Source organism: Aotus nancymaae, unplaced genomic scaffold, assembly GCF_030222135.1.
Source record: "Aotus nancymaae isolate 86718 unplaced genomic scaffold, 86718_ANA_hifiasm-v0.15.2.pri h1tg000011l, whole genome shotgun sequence".
NCBI classification, from domain to species: Eukaryota; Metazoa; Chordata; class Mammalia; order Primates; family Aotidae; genus Aotus; species Aotus nancymaae.
In genome coordinates this window covers 46,526,508-46,546,432 of record NW_026988422.1, presented here as the reverse complement: position 1 = coordinate 46,546,432, position 19,925 = coordinate 46,526,508, and the positions used below count along the sequence as shown (strand labels likewise).

Below are 19,925 nucleotides of genomic sequence, written 5' to 3'. Positions count from 1 at the left end.
AATATTGTACTGGCATATCTCAGAGATTTTGTGGATTTGGTACCAGACCACGATAATAAAGCAATGTTGCAATAGAGTCACACAATTTTTTGGTTTCCCAGTGCATGTAAAAGTTATGTTCACACTATACTGAGTCTATTACATATGCAATAACATTATGTCTACAAAAGCAATGCATATACCTTAATTTAAAAATACTTTATTGTTAAAATATGCTAATGATCATCTGAGCCTTCAACAAGTTGTAATCTTTTTTCTGGTGGGCAGTCTTGCCTTGATGCAGACTGATCAGGGTGGTGGCTGCTGAAGGGTGGAATGGAGGTGGCAATTTCTTAAATGAAGAAAATAATGAAATTTGTTGCGTCAGTTGACTCTTCCTTTCAAAAAATATTTATCTGTAGCATGTGGTGCTGACTGATAGCATTTTAACCACAGTAGAACTTCTTTCAAAATTGGAGTCAGTCCTCTCAAACTCTTGCCACTGCCTGATCAACTGAGTTTATGTACTATTATAAATCCTTTGTGGTCATTTCAATAATATTGACAGGATCTCCACTAGGAGTAGATTCCTTCTCAAGAAACCACTTTTTTTGCTCATCCATTAGAAGCAACTTCTCATCTGTCAGTTTTATAGTGAGATTGCAGCAAGTCTTCCACATTTTCGGGCTCCACTTCTAATTCTAGTTGTCTTGCTATTTCTACATCTGCAGTTACTTCCTCAACTTAAGTCTGAAGTTCTCAAAAGTCATCCATGAGGGTTGGAATCAACTTCTTCCAAACTCCTGTTAATGTTAATATTTTGACTTTCTCACAACTCACATGAATCATAAGTGTTCTGAATGACATCTAGAATTCTGAATGTTCTCCAGAAGATTTCCCATTTAGATCCATTAGATGAATCAGTATCTATGGCTGCTATAACCTTACAAAATATAGTTCTTGAATAATAAGACTTGAAAGTCAAAATTACTACTTGATCCATGGGCTGCAGAATGGATGTTGTGTTAGTAGGCATGAAAGCAACATTCATCTTGCACGTCTTCATTAGAGCAGTTGGGTGACCAGATGCATTGTCAATGAGCAGTAATATTTTCAAATGAATCTCTTTTTCTGAGCAGTTGGTCTCAACAGTAGGCTTAAAATATTCAGTAAAGCATGCTATAAACAGATGCACTGTCATCTAGGCTTTGTTCTTCCATTTATAGAGCAAAGGCAGAGAAGATTTAGCATAATTCTTAAGATTCTAGGACTTTTGGAATAATCAAGGAGTCCTGGCCTCAACTTAAAGTCACCAGCTGCACTAGGCCCTAACGAGAGTTAGCTTATCCTCTAAAGTTTTGAAGCCAGTTATTGACTTCTCTCTAGCTATGAAAGTCCCAGATGGCATCTTCTTTTAATAGAAGACTTTTTCATCTACATTAAAAATCTGTTGTCTAGTCTAGTCACCTTCATCAGTTATTTTAGCAGATCTTCTGGATAACTTGCTGCAGCTTCTACATCAGTACTTGCTGTTTCAGCTTACATTTTTATGTCATGGAGATGACTCCTTTTCTTAAACTTTATAAACCAACCTCTGCTAGCTTCAAACTTTTCTTCTGCAGCTTCCTCTCCTCTCTTAGGCTTCACAGAACTGGAGATAGTTAGGGCTTCACTCTGGATTTGGCTTTGGCTTAAGGGAATGTTGTGGCTGCTTTGGTCTTCTATCTAGACCACTAAAACTTTCTCCTTATCAGCAGTTAAGTCTGTTTCATTTCCTTAGCATTCATGTGTTCACTGGAGTAGGTCTTGTAACTTCCTTCAAGAACTTTTCCTGTGCATTCACAATTTTCACAACTTGGCTAGCTGTTTGGTGCAAGAGGCCTAGCTTTTAGCCTATTTTGGCTTTTGGCATACTTTCCTCCATAAGTTTAATTATTTCTGTCTTTTGACTTGAAGTGAGAGATGTGTGACTCTTTCTTTTGCTTGAACACTTAGAAGCCATTTTAGGGATACTAGTTGGCCTAATTTCAATATTATTGTGTCTCAGAAAACAGGGAAGCCCAAGGAGAGGAAGAGGGAGTTGGGGAATGACAGTTCAGTGGAGTAGTTAAAACATGCACAGTATTTATTGATAAGTTTGCCATCTTATATGGGTGTGGTTTGTAGTGGCAGCAAACAATTACAAAAATAATATGAAAGATTACTTGTCACAGATTTCCATAACAGATATAACAATACAAAAATTAGAAATATTGTGAAAATTACCAAAATGAGACACAAAATGATCACATTCTGTTGGAAATATGGCGCTGATAGACTTGTTCGACACTGAGTTGCCACAAACCTTCAATTTGTAAAAAAAAAAATCTGCCAAGCACAGTAAGGTAAAGCACAATACAATGAGCATTATGCCTGTCCTGTAATACAAATTTTTGTTAAATAGGTAGATGTTAGCTGCTTACATTTCACATACAATCAAAAATATGTGAGATAATAGACATGTTAATTTACTTCACTATAGTAACCATTTTACTATCTTTATGTGTTCTATAAGGTTACATGTTAAATCTCAAGCATACATAGTAAAACTTACTAAAATAATAAGAAGAAGTAAATACATAAATTAGGTTCATTGTATAGAAAAATCTTCAAATATAGCCACTTTCACACTCCTTTACTCACAGAAAACTAAGTAAAATTCAAATGATATTTGGTTTGGGACCTGTTGGATATATTAGTTAGCAGTTCTCACTGATGAATAACTGTGGTAATTTTTATGTATTTATTTAATTATTTTTCGAGGTGGAGCCTTGCTCTGTCATCCAGGCTGGAGTGCAGTGGTATGATCTTGACTCACTGCAACCTCCACATCCCGGGTTCAAGTGATTCTCTGGCCTCAGCCTCCCAAGTAGCTGGGATTACAGGTGCCCACCACCACACCTGCCCAATTTTTGTATTTTTAGTAGAGATGGGTTTCACCACCTTGGCCAGGCTGGTCTCAAACTCCTGACCTCGTGATCTACCTGACTCAGCCTCCCAAAGTGCTGGGATCACAGGCGTGAGCCTGCCCAACTGTAATAATTTTTATGCATTTATTTTATTCATGTCATTAACTCACCAAATAATGTGTCTCACATTTGAAAAAATAAATCTGGCTTAAAATCAACCCCTTAGAGGACCATAATCCCCAAGCATACCACAGTCTGCATTACTCCTTTAATTATGTTGTAACTCTGTCTCTGTTTTGTCTTAAATTTTCCAGTTTCCTACTATATGAGTCTTTAACACTAATTTCTATTTTACAATCCTTTTTCCTGTAGGTTAACAGTGAAATGCTTCACAAGACTTGATGCAAAGAACTGAGAAAATATAAATAGACCAAACAACAACTTTCATGTTTAGCACAAGCTTTTCTACTAATTTTAGTACTTTGAGGGGAGGTTAGTTATCTCTAGCTCTAAAATGTTTATAGCAGAGACTACTTGTACCCAGCAGGAGCTGACCTAAAAACCATCATCAAATGTTCTGCAGTCAAGAAAATGAACAGGAGTTCTGAACCCTGAAAGTGTGCAAAATCTTTTGTGCAATAAAGAAAAGATTTATTGTTTCTTCATTAGCTATTCCATGCATATTAGATGCATGCATGTTAGATATTCCATGCATAATCCCACATTTTCACAGCCTATGATTTCTGAGATCACTTACTCTAAATGTACATAATATGCTTGAAGGACATTAACCAACTTTACTTGGGCTGGTACATTAATTAATTTTTTTAAAAAAGATGACCATAGTCCCAGAAATGCGGTAAAAGTTTGTTGTGAATTGATTGCCTAATAGGTGACATAGAAAGCCAAAAAAGTAAACACACTTTGAAATGGTTGATTAGATTAATATCCAGTTAACATATTGCACATCCTAATGAAAATTCTACATAATGAAATAATTAGTGTTGCTTATTATGTAAAGTGAATTCTGATGTTGGGAGCAGAATTATATACTTTTGTTAACTGTGCTATGTTTTTGTAAACTTTTTGGGAGAGGAGCAATAAATTAATTTTATAAGTTCATATTCTAGTTTATATGCTATTCATACTATATCATAGACTTTTTATTTCCCCATGATAACAAAAAGATAATAATTTAAATAATGTAATAATTTAAATTTTAAAATTTTAGGTAGAAATTGTGTAAGAGTGTTTAATTTCATCAGTTAAGTTAAATAAAATATATAACAGATATTTGAATCCTCTATAATTAAAAACGGCCTACATTGGTAACAAGAAACTACCTTTATATTTTGAATATCTTTTACCTATTGACAATGCACTTAATAATCAATGAATATTTGTTTACAATCTACAAATCTATGTATATATCTTATGAATTCAGTTTTATTAAGAAGTGTAAAGAAAGACATCTGTGAAAATGGTTTGCTATTTTTTAACATAGAAAAATTTGGAAATCATAAACTAGGAAGAAGAAAAACCATAAACACAACACTTAAATCCTGTTGCTATTATTATTTAAATGCATTTTCTTTTAGTTTTGTATCCCTTTAGACTTTTAGCTCAATTTATATCAATTGATAAATTAATATAACATAGTATATACTATATGATATAGTTTGGCTGTGTCTCCATCCAAATCTCACCTTGAATTGTAATAATCCCTACATGCCAAGGACAGAGTTAGGTGGAGATTATTGAATCATGGGGGCAGATTCCCTCATACTGTTCTCACGGTAGTGAATAAGTCTTATGAGATCTGATAGTTTTATAAATGGCAGTTCCCCTGCACAAGCTCTCTTGCCTGCTACCACGTAAGACGTGACTTTGCTCCTCATTTGCCTTGAGCCATGATTGTGAGGCCTCCCCAGCCATGTAGAACTGTGAGTCAATTAAACCTCTTACCTAGTCTCAGGTATGTCTTTATTAGCAGTGTGAGAACAGACTAATAAACTATATATAATAACATATAATTATAAAATTCATTATACTTTGGTTCTATCAAGAGAATTTTGTTAAGAAAAAAAGATAAAGTAGATTTCTTAATTGACTATTCTTTTAGTCTTGGCACCTCAGTTTCATTTTTATATATTTTGTTTTGGCTGTAATGATATTCATATTATTATTCTTTATATAGTTATTTCTTATTTAACATTATAAATTAAGAATTTTTTGCATATTATCTCAAAAGTTATTTTAATTCTTTGGGAACTGATATTTTATGCACAGTTTTATAATTGCCATACTTATTGGGCATATAGGTTTTTCTTAAATTTGGGGTTATCATTAATAACACTATAATGAATATTACATGTGGTAGTTATAATCTTTTGATTCCCAGAAGTGAAAATGCTGAGTCAAAAGCATTGATGATTATTAAGTGTGCCATATATGAAAACTAAATAGCTGAAAAGTAATGAGCATTCATAAATGGGTAAGGGGTTATAACTGACAATTTGAGAAAATGTTACAGAAATGAATCATAGAGAAATGTAACCATTTTTTTAATCTCTTGAAGGAAAAATCCAGAATAGAAAGAGTAAGAATAAAAGTAAAAAGAAATAAGAGGTAGATAAAAGCAGCCCTTTAAAAGTTTAGTTTTTTTTGGTACCATCAGGAACTGTGATAATATAGCAGTTGTTGATCTCTTCTATTTACAAAGTATTACACGTAAATTATAAGACAAAATAGAAACCATACATTGTTCCATAATGCAGACAGGATCTAGCATTTTGATGCTTTTACTTCTGTGGTTTGTGTATATATGTATGCATGTTTGGGGGTAGAGAGATGGGGTACATAAAATGAGATTATACTGTATGTATGGTTTTATATCCTGCTTTTACTATTTTATATACCCGTATATAGTCTCCATGTCACTTTGTAAGATTTGATACCTTGTGCCTGCATAATATTTTATAATTTATTTATTTGTTGACATTTATTTCCAATTTTTGTCGATTATAAATTTCACTTCAGTGAGCATTTTTATGAATAAATTTTGTACTTCTTGTTATGCAATTAGAATAAATGCCTATAATTGGGATTGCTAGTTTGAGGAAAATACCGTGTATAGACATCTGAAATTCATCTCTATAAAAGGAGTAGAGTTTCTATAGCTAAAGTCTCCCTTTGGTTATTGTGATACTGTATTACCCTAGAGACACCCTTTGGCTACCAGGTCTCTAATCTCTCTTCCTTGGGCAAATAAATGGCTATTAGACAGTTGATTTGCTCATCCGTGTCACAAACTAAAAGGAATTTTTGGAAGGTCCAGAAACAAATGAATTGTTTAAGAGTAATTAAACATTTATTATAGCTATTTTATGCTAATCACATGATCATGTGGTGGTTTTAATCACCTGTCAGTCATGTGCATATTTTCTCTTTCTAACCTGAAGTGCCTCTTAAGCTTGAAATCAAGCCCCATGTTTCTCTCAGGGCTTCCCAACTACCTAGGTGAGCAAAGAATCTGTAATCTCACTCTCTCAACCTCTCTGTCTCTGTCTTGTCACTGTCTTTGTCTCCATCTGATTTCTGTGGTTACACATTTTCTTTTCTCTCTGGTTGGCTGACTGACCTGAAGGGTTATACAAGGTCTTTCTTCTTCTTTTTTTTTTTTTCCTGTTAGTTCTAATTTTAATCTGCATGATGGCAGCAGTTAGTTGCTCACCTCTGTGGTTTGAGTGCAGAAAGAATAAATCATTAACAGAGTGCCTGTAGGAAGATGTTTCCCTCCTGGATATATTCCCCCTGTCTTTTTCACTTTAAAACTTTTCCTTTTACACAGAAGTTGAACAAAGAATGCAGTTGACTACACTTCAGAAACCAGGAGCTTTTATGGAACTGCCTCAGCAGAAAGGCCTTTTGGGACTTTAACCTCAGACTGTTTCTCATTTTTATTGGGCAACTAAGTACTTGAGTTCAAATGATAAATGGTTGAGTTCAGGCCACTAGTGGATAGTGCTCTGAAGTGAATAGGTGATTCCTGTGCAATTTCTAGAATTTTTAAAAGACATCTACATTTGATGATAGTATAGCACTTTTTATAGAACTGTTCAAGGGGTAACACATTTGAGTCTCCATGTTTTAGACAACCTGGGTCCATTAGCTTTGTAATTGTGGATGGGAGCTCTTGAGCTGGACTCTTAGGACCTGTATAAGATTGGCTAGGTAGAGAAGGAAGGGTATTCTTGGGCAACTAAGTCCTGGCAAGTTTTAATTTGTTTGGAGCACAATAACTAGCTATTGGATAATCTGTATTTAATATATGTTGGATCAGCCCTGCATTTATAAAGACTGTTACAGCAGGTCCTTCTATATTGCATTTTATTATCTTCACCAGAAGGAGCACAGGCAAGGATGAAACTAAAAAGTCACCTTTGCTCCTTCTAGTCAAAATAGGGAAAGAAGGTGGCAGAAGATAATGAAATTATTTGTTAAAAAGAGGTGTTTGTCTTCTGTGTTGGATCTATTTATTCATGCCACTACAAATTTTCATCAATAACTGAATTCAGGGTGATGTTACTTTACATATTATATAAAACCACTGTACACTGTTATGTGTATATAGATGTGGTTATACCCTCAGCTCTAAATTATGCTAAAAGGTCGATACTGTATATGAAACTGACAACAATAGTGATTACAGTAAGAACAGTGGTAGATGCTTGAATATCGTTCTTATACTGTTTTCCAGGGAAGGGTGATGTATTTGGAGACATATTCTGGAAGGAAACCACCCTTGCCCATGCATGTGCAAATGTCCGGGCACTGACATACTGTGACCTACACATCATCAAGCGAGAAGCCTTGCTCAAAGTCCTGGACTTTTATACAGCTTTTGCAAACTCATTCTCGAGGAATCTCACTCTTACCTGCAATCTGAGGAAACGGGTATGTTGTCTGCTTTTTCTTATTAGTGTCCAGAGTATTAATATATTATTAGCTGAAGAGTAGGAAAGATACTTTATTTTGCAGCACTTAATTCCCATCAATGTTAAATGACATAATTTTCCTTCCCTTTATTTATATTTTGTTTACTTTTTAAAGGAAAAAGAACCCTAATTCTATGAGTAAAGACTTGAATCTTTACCATTTAAGATACAAAATGGAAAACAGACTTGAAGAGAAACAAGATGTAAACTCTGCTATGATGTAGTTAGTTCTTGGAGTTTATAACGCTGCCATAAAATAAATTCCAGTGTCTTTTACCTTATTATACGGGTTATTTTAAAGCTGGTAAAGTTAATCAAGCTGAGTGCCTATTTTACATTCTCAACTTTCTTTAGGCGTTTCTCATTTCATAATCAATTCACACAGTTTACTCTTTCAAAGAATACCATCTCATAAATTAATTAGCCACATTGACACATCCTACAAATATGGATAGGAATCCTTTATTTTACACTGCTGCTGCACATTTGACCTTCATTGCCATCTTTTTAACTGATGAGTGTGACACAAATTTAATTTGCATGAAGAAATCTCCTAGTTCTGGTTTCTAGGTCATTGGGTAGGGCTTTTTATTGCCAAGAATTAAATACATGTTTGGATAACTGCACTTAATTGATTTTATCTAAAATGACTGCTTGTCTGTGGTGAAGTATTTTGAAATAACAGTCCTTCCTTTTCATAACCTGCTTAAATAAAACCTTCTCTGTAGTTAACATGGAGGGAAGAAATTAACATCTATATTGTAGCAACGTAGAAATAACATAATTAAATCAATGTAATTCCTACTTAGGGTTCCAAGAAAGAATGAGACTAGCAGGAGTAGTGTTTTTACTGGCTGTATCACATTTATTTAATCTATACTTGAACATCAGTTTCAGTTTATACTTTTGTTATCAAATAGTTACGGAGCATCCAGAACCTGTGAGATAGAATGTAAATAGCTGAAGAGAGCATGAAGACTTAAATACAGAGTACTTATGCTCAATAGACCTATACTTAAATGTGAATATTGTGTCAAACACCAATAGTTGAAAGCTAAGGCAGTGGTGGAAGTGGAAGAGGGATGCTAAATATTAAGTAAATATGGAAGTTTCTTGCTAGTGTGTTAGGGAGCTCAGAGTCCCTTTCAGTACTAAGCAGAAATGTCTCCTTTGGTCTATGTTCTGCCTTCTGCAATGACAAATCCCTTTCAACAAGGCAATCTGTTTGGTAGTTGACTCTTAGTATGGTTGGCCCTTGAAAAACACAGGTTTGAACCACGAGGGTCCACTTACATACCGATTTTATCAACTAAACGCAGATGAAAAATACAGTATTTGTGTGATTTGAAACATATGTATACCAAGCCAGCTTTTCCTGTGTGTGTCTGCATCCTCAGTATGTGAGGATGTGGATGTGAGGGGACCCGGAACCAACCTACCTCATATATCAAGGGAAGGCTATATTTCTAAGTTCCCTCCCTAAAATTTGCACTTTTGAAATCTTCCTCCATACTGCAGGGTGACTGAAACCTATCCAACATCTGTACGTTCCTCAGGACTTGATATTTAAAATATTCCTGTGAAATAAAATGGGCAGTTATTTTTCCTTCAAAGCACATGAGGAAACTCTGGCCCAGGGGGATTAGTATCAAATAACCAACTGATATATTTGCAATGCAAGTTGCCAAAGAGGGACAATTAGAACCGATCACCAGTAGAAAATCTCTGTCACCTCTTTTTCCCTTATACACACACACACTCATTGGTTGTGACAGCTGAGTGCACACTGGTGTGGTTACTTCTGTTAGGAAGAGAATCTAGAGACAGAAAACTGTTGTTGGTTTTTCTAACGGGACCCAGAAACGCTGTCCCTATCTCCACAGGTGCCAGTTTGCTGAGTAACATCAAGCGGCTTCTTCCCTTCCAACGTGTTTTCTGTTATAACTGGTGTCGGTTTTTATAATTCTAGCCTTTCTGTTCTTGACGCATTGTCTCAGTAACTTGGCAGATAGTGGGAAAAGGGTGTCATTCAGTGTCACTTAATTTTCAGAAAAACAATATTCTCATGAAAAAGATAAATGGTGAGAAAATATTATCTAATGATTAGTAATACTAGCTACCGTTTGAAAGCCTATTGTATATAGCCAGGCACTTCAACACAGTTTACATATATATCTTATTAAATGTCAACAACCCGCAAACAGAGCAGTATAATCTTTGTTTCACCCATGAGGAGATTAAGGTTCTAAGACTGAAACAGCTAGTTGTCAAATAACTTATGAGTAAGGGCCTGCATTTGAATTTATCTCCATGATTCTAAAGCTTGTAGTTTTTAGACTACCATGTTGTTTTAGCTTGTCAAAGTCACCAACATTTTCTTTTCTACAATATTCCACAGACACGTGGTCAACAATTTATAGTTTCTCATTCACTTATTCACTTTATTCCAATTGATCTATTAATGAAAACATTTTGTTCTTGTTGCTATTATTGTAAAAATTATTGCAATGAACATTTGTTGTGAATTGTGTAACCAAAACTACATCGTTAATATGCTATTGATATCTCATAGCTATCATAGCCATTGATTAAGGGTGTGCTCCTGGTAACTAAGGGAGCAGATTTTGAATCCAAGTTGTCAGCCATGGTACGGTACAGTTCCAGCCACACAAGTGTATCCAGTGGCTAGGTGGAGAGGTTTGTATAGCATGTGGCTTTCCGTGGCTGTAAGGAGGAAAGTGAGCCTTCTTTAGTTATTTGTCTTCATCTCCATTAAGGAAAAATAAGATGCTTACTGTGCAAATATAACTCCTCCTACCCACCCTTAAGCCCCTCTATGTAAAAATTCCAGAGCTATAACTAGTAATTCCATCAGACAACTACAGCATGGGCTGGCAAACTTTTTCTGTCAAGGACCAGATAGTAAATAATTTTGAATTTGTGGGCCAATCTCAAATACTCAACTTTTCCACTGCAGTATGAAAGCAGCTATCTTTGTTTGCTTGGGTTGCCGTAACAAAATACCATAGATTGGGTGTCTTCAGCAGCAGGAATTGATTCCTCACAGTTCTGGAGCCTGGGAAGACTATGATCGAGTTACTGGCCAGTTTGGTTCCCTGGTTGGGGTTCTCTTCTTGGCTTGCAAATGTCCAGCTTCTCACTGTATTCCCACGTAAGAGAGAGAAGAAGGGGAGGCAGAGAGACGGGCAGGGAGGAAGCAAGCTCACTGGTGTCTTATAAGGGCACCAAACCCCTTACGAGGGCCTTAACTTTTTGACCTCCTCTAAACCTAATTACCTCCCAAAGGCTCCATCTTCCAATACCATCACATTGCGGGTAAGACCTTTAACAGATGAATTTTGAGGGGGTAAATCTTAGTCGGTAGCAACAGCTATAGATAATACATGAAGAAATGAGCATGACTGTGTTTCAGTTACTTTATTTACAAATCAGGTGACTGCCCAGGGGCCTTAAGTGTGTTAATTGTTGAAAAAAGAGGACTGGGCCAGGCACGGTGGCTCAAGCCTGTTATCCCAGCACTTTGGGATACTAAGGTGGGTGGATCACAAGGTGAGGAGATCAAGATCATCCTGACCAACATGGTGAAAGCCCATCTCTACTAAATACAAAAAATTAGCCAGGCATGGTGGCATGCGTTTGTAATCCTAGCTACTTGGGAGGCTGAGGCGGAGGAATCGCTTGAACCTGGGAGGTGGAGGTTGCCATGAGTTGAGATCTTGCTACTGCACTCCAGATGAAAGAGAGAGAAAGAGAGAGAGAGAGAGAGAGAGAGAGAGAGAGAAAGAGAGAGAGAGAGAGAAAGAAAGAGAAGAAAAGAAAGGAAAAGGAAGGAAGAAAGGAAGGAAGAAAAGGACTGAAAGAAGTTAAATGGGGACAACAGTGGGCATATAAATAGAATCTCCCCACCTTTATTAGAAAGCAAGTATCTTCTACTTGCTGCCTATTTAGAGGGTTATGAAGTAGAAAATACCTTACATGTTAATAAGAAGTAGCTACACAAAGTAGGCAGATAGCATGAAAAAGTAAGGCAGGATTTGTAGTTACTGTGAAACGGGAGGTTCATTTCATCTGTGAAAGAGGCAGCTGCTATTCAGTCTGGTAGGACATCGCCTTGTGGGGCTGCCGGGCTAGTGTTACTTAGTCCTCATATTTTATTTTCTTTTTCTCCAAGAGGCCAGAAACATGTTTTTATGGGAAACCACATTTGCTTGGTAATTAATTTGATTTGGTTTTAAAATTCTGTGCTCAAACAAAATAAGTCTGTTTGCTATTGGTCCAACAGTTCATGGTCTAAATGGAATCAGTTAATGAACTCCTGGTCTCATGGTACTAGAAACCTGACATTGTTACTTGGGGCCTGTACATTTTGATGAAAAAAATTCATTTTATCTAATTTCTAACTGACATTTAGCGTTTCCTTTAATTGGAAAGGTTGCTAGACAGCTATAGTGTTATTAGAAGTACCAAAAACAATTATATTACTGGATATTTTCATATCACATGTGCTGAGGATATCTTGAAATGCCATTTATGCTCATTACTATTTAATAATTATGATAGTTATTAGACCTGCTGCTAGGCAGAAGCACATATATTAATATACTGTACATTATTTAAAAATATGTTGATAACAGGGTTTCAGTATGTGTCTCCTTTGCAATCCTGTGTATTTTGTTTTGTGCATTTAAAGCAGTTCTTCTGAGATGAGGTCCATAGGCTCCACCAGACTACTGGGGATTAAGATCCCATGTGTGAGAGTCAGAAACTAAACTGAACTGAGCAAAAGGACCAGCTGGGTTTTGTTTTTTTCAATAATAAGAACACAATTCCACAGTTTCCAATAAGTTTAAACATACTCAGAAAAGGCATGGGAGATAAACAGTGGAAAGTTGACTAATTTGCTTACTTTATGTATGTATTCGTTTGTTTAACAAATTCAAGACACTATTTCCTAGAATGACAAAATGGTATTCATTAAATTGAGGTCCAGCTCTTAGGTATATATCAAAGTAGATAAGCAACACACCTTCTTTGATCACACATATAAAAAGGTAACACAGGTGACACCTACATTTTAAAGGCTTCTTATTAGACTTTTAAAGTTAATATTACGCTTCTTCCCATTTTGCCTATTTGTTGCACAATAATTTTTACCATTTGTGTAGAAAAGAGTTAACCTAGCAGGTATGTGGCTCATGCCTGTAATCCCAGCTCTTAGGGAGGCAGAGGCAGGAGGATGGCTTGAGCCCAGGAGTTCGAGACCTGCCTGAGCAATATAGCGAGACCCCATTCTCCACAAAAAAGAAAAAAAAAACAAAAAACAAAAAGACTACTGTCCTTTGAAAGACTTACTTATAAAGCTGGCTCCTATGAACTTGGATGTCGAGGGACTCTAACTGATGAGTAGCTCCCCGTGCCTTAACTGTCTCTTCCAACAAGGTGGATTTATGCTGAACACCGACTGTCCTTCCAGAAGTGTGTGACCATCTCCAGTAAAAAACCGGAAGCACCAAGTCCTTACTGAACTTCCCTGGTTGACAACATTTCTCCTGTGTTGTCACACTCTTGCTTGTGCCCGGCTTACCCCAGACTTTGCCCATGTACCTCTTCCATTTGCTAAATTTTCTTTGTATCTTATGCTGCAATAATCATAGCCACAAATTTGATGATATGCAGAATTCTGTGAATCTGCCTAGTGGATTGTCCAACCTTGGCATGGACTTGAGGACCCCCAGTGCACCAGATGTAAAGGTCAATAGGAAGTCTATATCTTCAAAGGTCCTCAAATCAGCAGATACATTGGTAATTTTGTTATAACCTTTTTTTTTTTCATAAAAGATGCTGAAACCTACCGGCGTTATGTTTTATGAATATAAGAGAATGAACCATTTAAAAATAAGTGGTATATTTGTCCATGAGGCAGTCAAGAGAATTTCATTTCCTTGAAACTTAAAATATATGTTACATTAACACTTCTGGCTACAATAAGCATGCCTGAAATTTTAAATTATTTCTGAATATTTCCTTCACTTTCAAGATAGCAAGAACATATTTTCCTCCAGATTGACTATTTAAATAAGATGAGAGGGGAATTTTATTTGCTGTTTCTGTATGTCTTCTCATGAGACACTTTGTTGAAGTGTGGCACAGAAAGTATTGGCTGATTCACCATATAGCCATACATACATCCAGCCCCTAGTACACAACTATGGGGTTGTGGAGATAAAAGACCAGATGCCTGCTCTCCAGGAGGCTCCAGTCTAGTGGCAGATCACGAGTCAGATAAGTGCTTCAATAGGGATATTCTCAGTACAAAGGAGGCATAAAGGTGATGAATTAATTCAATTTGTCCAAGGGGAAGAAACAGGGAAGGATTTCAGCAGGTGAAAAGAACACCGGAGTTAGGATTTCATTTCAAATAGAGGAATGTTCTAGAGTAAATAGGAATCTTGTATATCTAATATACAAGGATATTATATATCACATATTTTATTTTATTTAAAGATGAGGAAAATTCAGACCCAGGAAATTAAGTGATTGCCCAAGTTCACTTACCTAGTTAGTGGTGGAACTGAGACTAGAATCTAGTCCTTAGGATCTCATTTATTTAACCTAGAATAATAAAAGCATTTCATAGAAGATTGTCAGTAAAATCCAATACTTGATTGTGTTCATTTTTAGTAGAGAGGGATAATATGTGGGATGAATTTGCATGTGATTCATAGATTTTTTTCATATCATGGTTCAGGATAAAACTGATTGTGAAGCCAAAATAAAACAAGCAATAAGCAGTGTTCAGAGTCAGTGCACAGGACTCTCAATCTGGGCATGAACCAATATGTCTGGTGTGGCCACGGCATATCTATCACATGCATTGTAAAAGATCTCATTGTAGTGAAAGCATTTAACTTTCAATGAGGATTAAGAAGTGTTACTAAATATGGTAATCTTATCTTGCTGATAATACTGCATTCTGATATACTCTTTGTTATCATGTCAGTACTTTTAAAAACTATGCTGCCTGCTGTAACTGATAGTATAAAAAAATAGAAAGATAAAAATTCTCACATTAAAAAAAACTGCTCCTTTTTTTATTGCATTTTAGTTTTGGGGTACATGTGAAGAACATGCATTTTTTTTTTTTTTGAGACAAAGTCTTGCTCTGTCTCCCAGGCTGGAGTGCAGTGGCACAATCTCAGCTCACTGCAACCTCCACCTCCCAGGTTCAAGCAGTTCTCCTACCTCAGCCTCCTGAGTAGCTGGGATTACAGTGCACACCACCACACCCAGCTAAGTTTTGTATTTTTAGTAGAGACGGGATTTCACCATGTTGGCCAGGCTGGTCTCGAACTCCTGACCTCAGGTGATCTGCCCGCCTCAGCTTCCCAAGGTGCTGGGATTGTAGGCATGAACCACAGGTTTCAGCTGCTACTTTTTCACTTTTGTAGTTTATTTTTTTAAAAGCTGTCAATACTTGTATATTAGAAGTCATGAAAAGTATTGACAAGCTTACTATCAAATGTCACAATTATGTGTACTAAAAATATTAGTTAATCAAAAAAAAAAAAACAAAGAGGGGGGAAGAAAATACAAAATTGAGTATTTTCATATGGAACTAGAAAAATCTGAGATTTGGTTGGTAGCAGGTAGAGAAAGTGGTTTTTTGTTTGTTTGTTTGGTTGGTTGGTTAGGGATGAAAACTAACAAAAGATTATGCAGCCAATTCCAAAAACACACAAAAAAAGAATGTAAACTGAAATTTGAAAAGGGAAAAAATGACTAAGATCAAATAATGTTAATACAGGCTAAAATTATATAACAAGTGGGCTTCCCTTTTAAATACAATGTCCATGTTAAATCAGTGGATATAAACCCTCTTGTGGTTCCAGATTGAGTGGTCATGGCCAGAGAATTAGTGTCTTTTCACTCCATGACTGCTTAATTTGTCACTGGTGTAATTAAAGCTTCTAAGCAAATAGCTCTAGAGTTCTAATACTGTCACTATTGTCATGGAGTGGAGCCCACTGGACGTTGATAAAAATGATGTCAAACTGACATCCTTTAGTTGTGGTCTCAAAGAAGTGCTTCCTTTGTTGCTTCAGAGACTCACGCTCCTCTAGCTATGTAGTTTCTCGTTTCAACTCCTTTTTATTAAACATCCCTCTACCCCTTAGTTCAATGCACAGGTTAGTCTGGGACCCCTGACCAATATTTCTTTAACCCTTGTATTAGTCTGCTTGGCTTACTATCACAAAATACCATAGACTGAGTAGCTTCAACAACAGACGTTTATTTTCTCACAGTTCTGGAGGTTAGAAGTTCAAAATCAAGGTGCGGTAGGGAAGGTGTCTGGTGACGTCTCTCTCCTTGGGTTGCAACTGGCCACATTCTCACCGTGTGCTCACATGGCATCCCTGCAGTGCCTGGGTGTGTAGAAAGCGAGAGAGCTCTCGAGTCTCTTCTTATAAAACCACAAATCCTATTGGATCAGAGCCTCATCATTATGACCTGATGTAACCTTAATTACTTTTTCAGAAGCCATGTCTCCAAATACAGCCATACTAGAGGTTAGGGTTTTCCCATATGAATTTGGGGGTGGGGGGCATAAACATTCAGTCTAAAACAACCAAGTTTTATATTTTAAGTGAAATATGCAGGAATGACTTTGAAAATATGTTAAAATCAAAACTTACAGCTGAAGAGTGTAACATTGCTGGGGATGTGCAGCAGCAACAGCAGCGGCGTTCAGTGTTGATTTTTATAACTTCTGGGCGATGCGTAATTATCAACACCAGCAAGGCGTTCTTGCCCTCCTACAGTGATTTAAGAAGGATTGCCATTTAAGCTTAGAAAAATGTACCCAGGCATGATCAATCCAAATTATAAAATGGAAAAACAGAACATAGAGCTACATGTAGAATCCCTTTCACCCTAAAAAGCCAATGTCCTTTCCTACAGATGGCTCTGTTCTTGAGTAGAGATCAACTGAAGCCAGCTGGCAATGTCAGGAGAAGCATAGTACTGATCCTGTATTTTGATGTTCCAGTGGTAAGAAATAGTGATTTGGGTTCACGCTGGCCTTAGCACAGGCTCAGAACTAAATAACTGCTTTTCTTTCCAGAAAACATTCTTACTATGGTGAATCCAGCAGCACAGAATGTTGTTTTTTCTGTGAGCAATGAAGCATCTCAGCAGCAATGATTTTTTGTGGATGAAAACATACTGGAATTGGTTATCAAACAGGCCTAAAGTATTTTCTTGGTGTACGTGTGTCGCAGATTGCATCTATTTCAGCAGCAATGCAGGCATCTTTGAAGAAATGGTCTAGGAGGGGCAATGGATGTTCCAACTACGTTCTTTTCTTCACCCACCCTACCCACAATGGTATATTAGCTAACAAAGTAGTAAAGCCTGTTTGTTCCACAAATCCATCAATTCTTGATCCTATGGAAAAGACATTATTAAAACATTGTTCACACTTGGCACGAAAGATAATATGGTTTCTACAAAACTCTCAAATAGTACGTAGTATCTATGTTTACTTCTCTCATAACACTGATTATGGCACTTTGGTTTCTTATTTACATTTCAATTTTTCAACTGAACAATGAGCTCCATACACTAGGCATTTTCTATAATAGTTTATTGTCAATGGCCAGAATAGAGTCTGCTGTATAATTAAATGAATGAATGAAATGTGAATCTGTCATGCTGCCCAGCAGTTTTTATCATCACTGACCAGAATAATCACTGTTATCTAAAAACACACAATGTCTTTGATAACTTTGGCAATAAGCCCTATGTAATAGGATTATGAAAATTACCATTATTAATTGGTGTTAAATCATGATAAGAGTGAACTCCCAGCTGCTGTTTCTAACCATTTGTGCCTGCAAATTCTGCACACTTCTGCAGCAGCTTGTCTAGTGCATTCAGAATAGCGGTTTTGACATCGCTGTGGAGTGAATTGAGATCACCCGGTGCCAGGGGCTGTGATTGTCAGAGTATTGCGTTATTCCCATTCTGAAGGACTTGGAAGACAAAAGGATTGCTCTGAAAAATCTGCATGCCACATTTGCATCTGAAACGATTGTAGTTATAACTCTCATTACCTCGATTGATTATCAGGACTGCAAATTCACTCCGACCTATTGGCGCTGCTGGCAATAACTCTGCTTACATTATGGTTTGTAGAAATTTCACTTCCAAAAGGATGTTGCTTGTTCCTTTGCGGTGTACACACCACAGGCATGATTGCTTTTGAGCTTGCAATCAACACTGTAAGAGAAGTGAGTTCAGGGAGGTAAGGAGCGTCGCTCATGGCCATACAGGTGATAATTGTTCTGAGCCTCCAACCTCAGTTTTTCAACTGCAGGTTGGCTCGGATTCCACCCATGGGGATAGAAAGAGGCAGACCTTCAACAATTCCTGAAGTTTGTCATGTGCATTTAGATGAAGCAGAGACCTAATTATGGAGTCTTTTAAGCCCTTAAGCTGCTTCTATTTAGGGCTCTCTCTTGGTCTGATTCCAGACAGAATAAAAACTTTTCCACATTTAGTTACCAGGACAGAGGTTTACAGATATCTTGCTCCTGAATATGCCTCTGAAGCAGTTATTTAAGGACAGTTTCACAAGTTTCAAAGTTGGGGCTGGATTCGGTAATTTACCAACATATTGAACCATAGATTATACCATCTGTTGTTTGCCAGCTCTTCTTCTTAAAACCAGAGTTTATTTTTATTGCAAGAAAATACATATTTTAGTAGTAAACAAGAAGAAAATAAATGAGACTTTAATAGATAGAAAAGTACTTAACCAACATAATATAAAAGGATAGACATTTTACAAATTATTTTTCTTGCAAATTTCTAAAGTATTCAACAATCTACTTGAGACATTTGTTTTTATTTTAGGTCTGAGTCCTGCCTCACCATAATGCTTCTCTAGAGGCATCTTAGTGGGATGCTAGACTGTTCATTTCCAAAATATCTGCTTCTTATGAATTCTCAACAACTAATATTCGATGAGGAGGCATGGTGCTCTATCACATCATTTTCATTTAAAGGGAAATACTTCTTTTGAATTAGAAAGCAAGGGTTTTTATTTAAGACTGAAATATGTGTATTATTTTCTTCTTTAATGCCTTTTGGCATTAATTTAAATTTAGGATACATGCAAATTTTCTTAGCCTAACTACTTAAGTCTTGTTTTACCTCTTCTTTGATTTTAATTTTCTTTTTTTAAAATAAAATTGTGTAAATTTAAGGGAGTCCAAGTGCAGTTTTGTTACAAGTATATGGCTTAGTGGTAAAGTCTGGGTTTTTAGTGTAACCATGACCTGAGTAAATACATTGTGATGATTAAGTAATTTCTCATCCCCCACCCCCTCCCACCCTGCCATCCTCCCAAGTCTCTAATGTCTATCATGCCACACTCTAGGTTCATGTGGACACATTACTTAGCTACCAGTTATAAGTGAGAAACTGCGGTATTTGACTTTCTGTTTCTATATTGTTTCACTTAAGATAATGGCCTCCAATTCCATCTATGTTGCTGAAAATACATGATTTTATTCCTTACAGTAGCTGAATGTTATTCCGTTGTGTCTATACATATGACATTTTATTTTTCTTATTGACTTTTAATTTAGGTTCAGAGGGTACACATGCAGGTTTGCTACACGGGAAAATTGCATGTAATAGGGTTTTGGTATACAGATTATTTTGTCACCCAGATAATAAGCATTGTACATGACAGCTAGTTTTATAATCCTCATCCTCCACCCTCCAGTAGGTCCTGGTGTCTGCTGTTCCCTTCTTATTGTTCACGTGTACTCAATGTTTTGTTCCTACCTAGAAGTCAAAACATACAGTATTTGATTTTCTATTTCTGCATTAATTCACTTAGGGTAATAGCCTCCAGCTGCATCCACATTACTGCAAAGAACATGATTTTGTTCTTTCTGTGGCTGTGTAGTAG

The 19,925-nt window shown here is 36.4% G+C and overlaps 1 protein-coding gene across 1 annotated transcript in view; it reads left to right on the top strand.

Annotated features, from left to right (window-relative positions):
- Positions 1–19,925, top strand: part of KCNH5 (potassium voltage-gated channel subfamily H member 5) — a 357,848-nt gene that overhangs the window by 273,681 nt on the left and 64,242 nt on the right. The window contains exon 10 of the mRNA XM_012464182.3: positions 7,687–7,883. Within this exon, the coding sequence (XP_012319605.1) occupies positions 7,687–7,883 (197 nt within the window). The remainder of the gene's footprint in view (positions 1–7,686; positions 7,884–19,925) is intronic.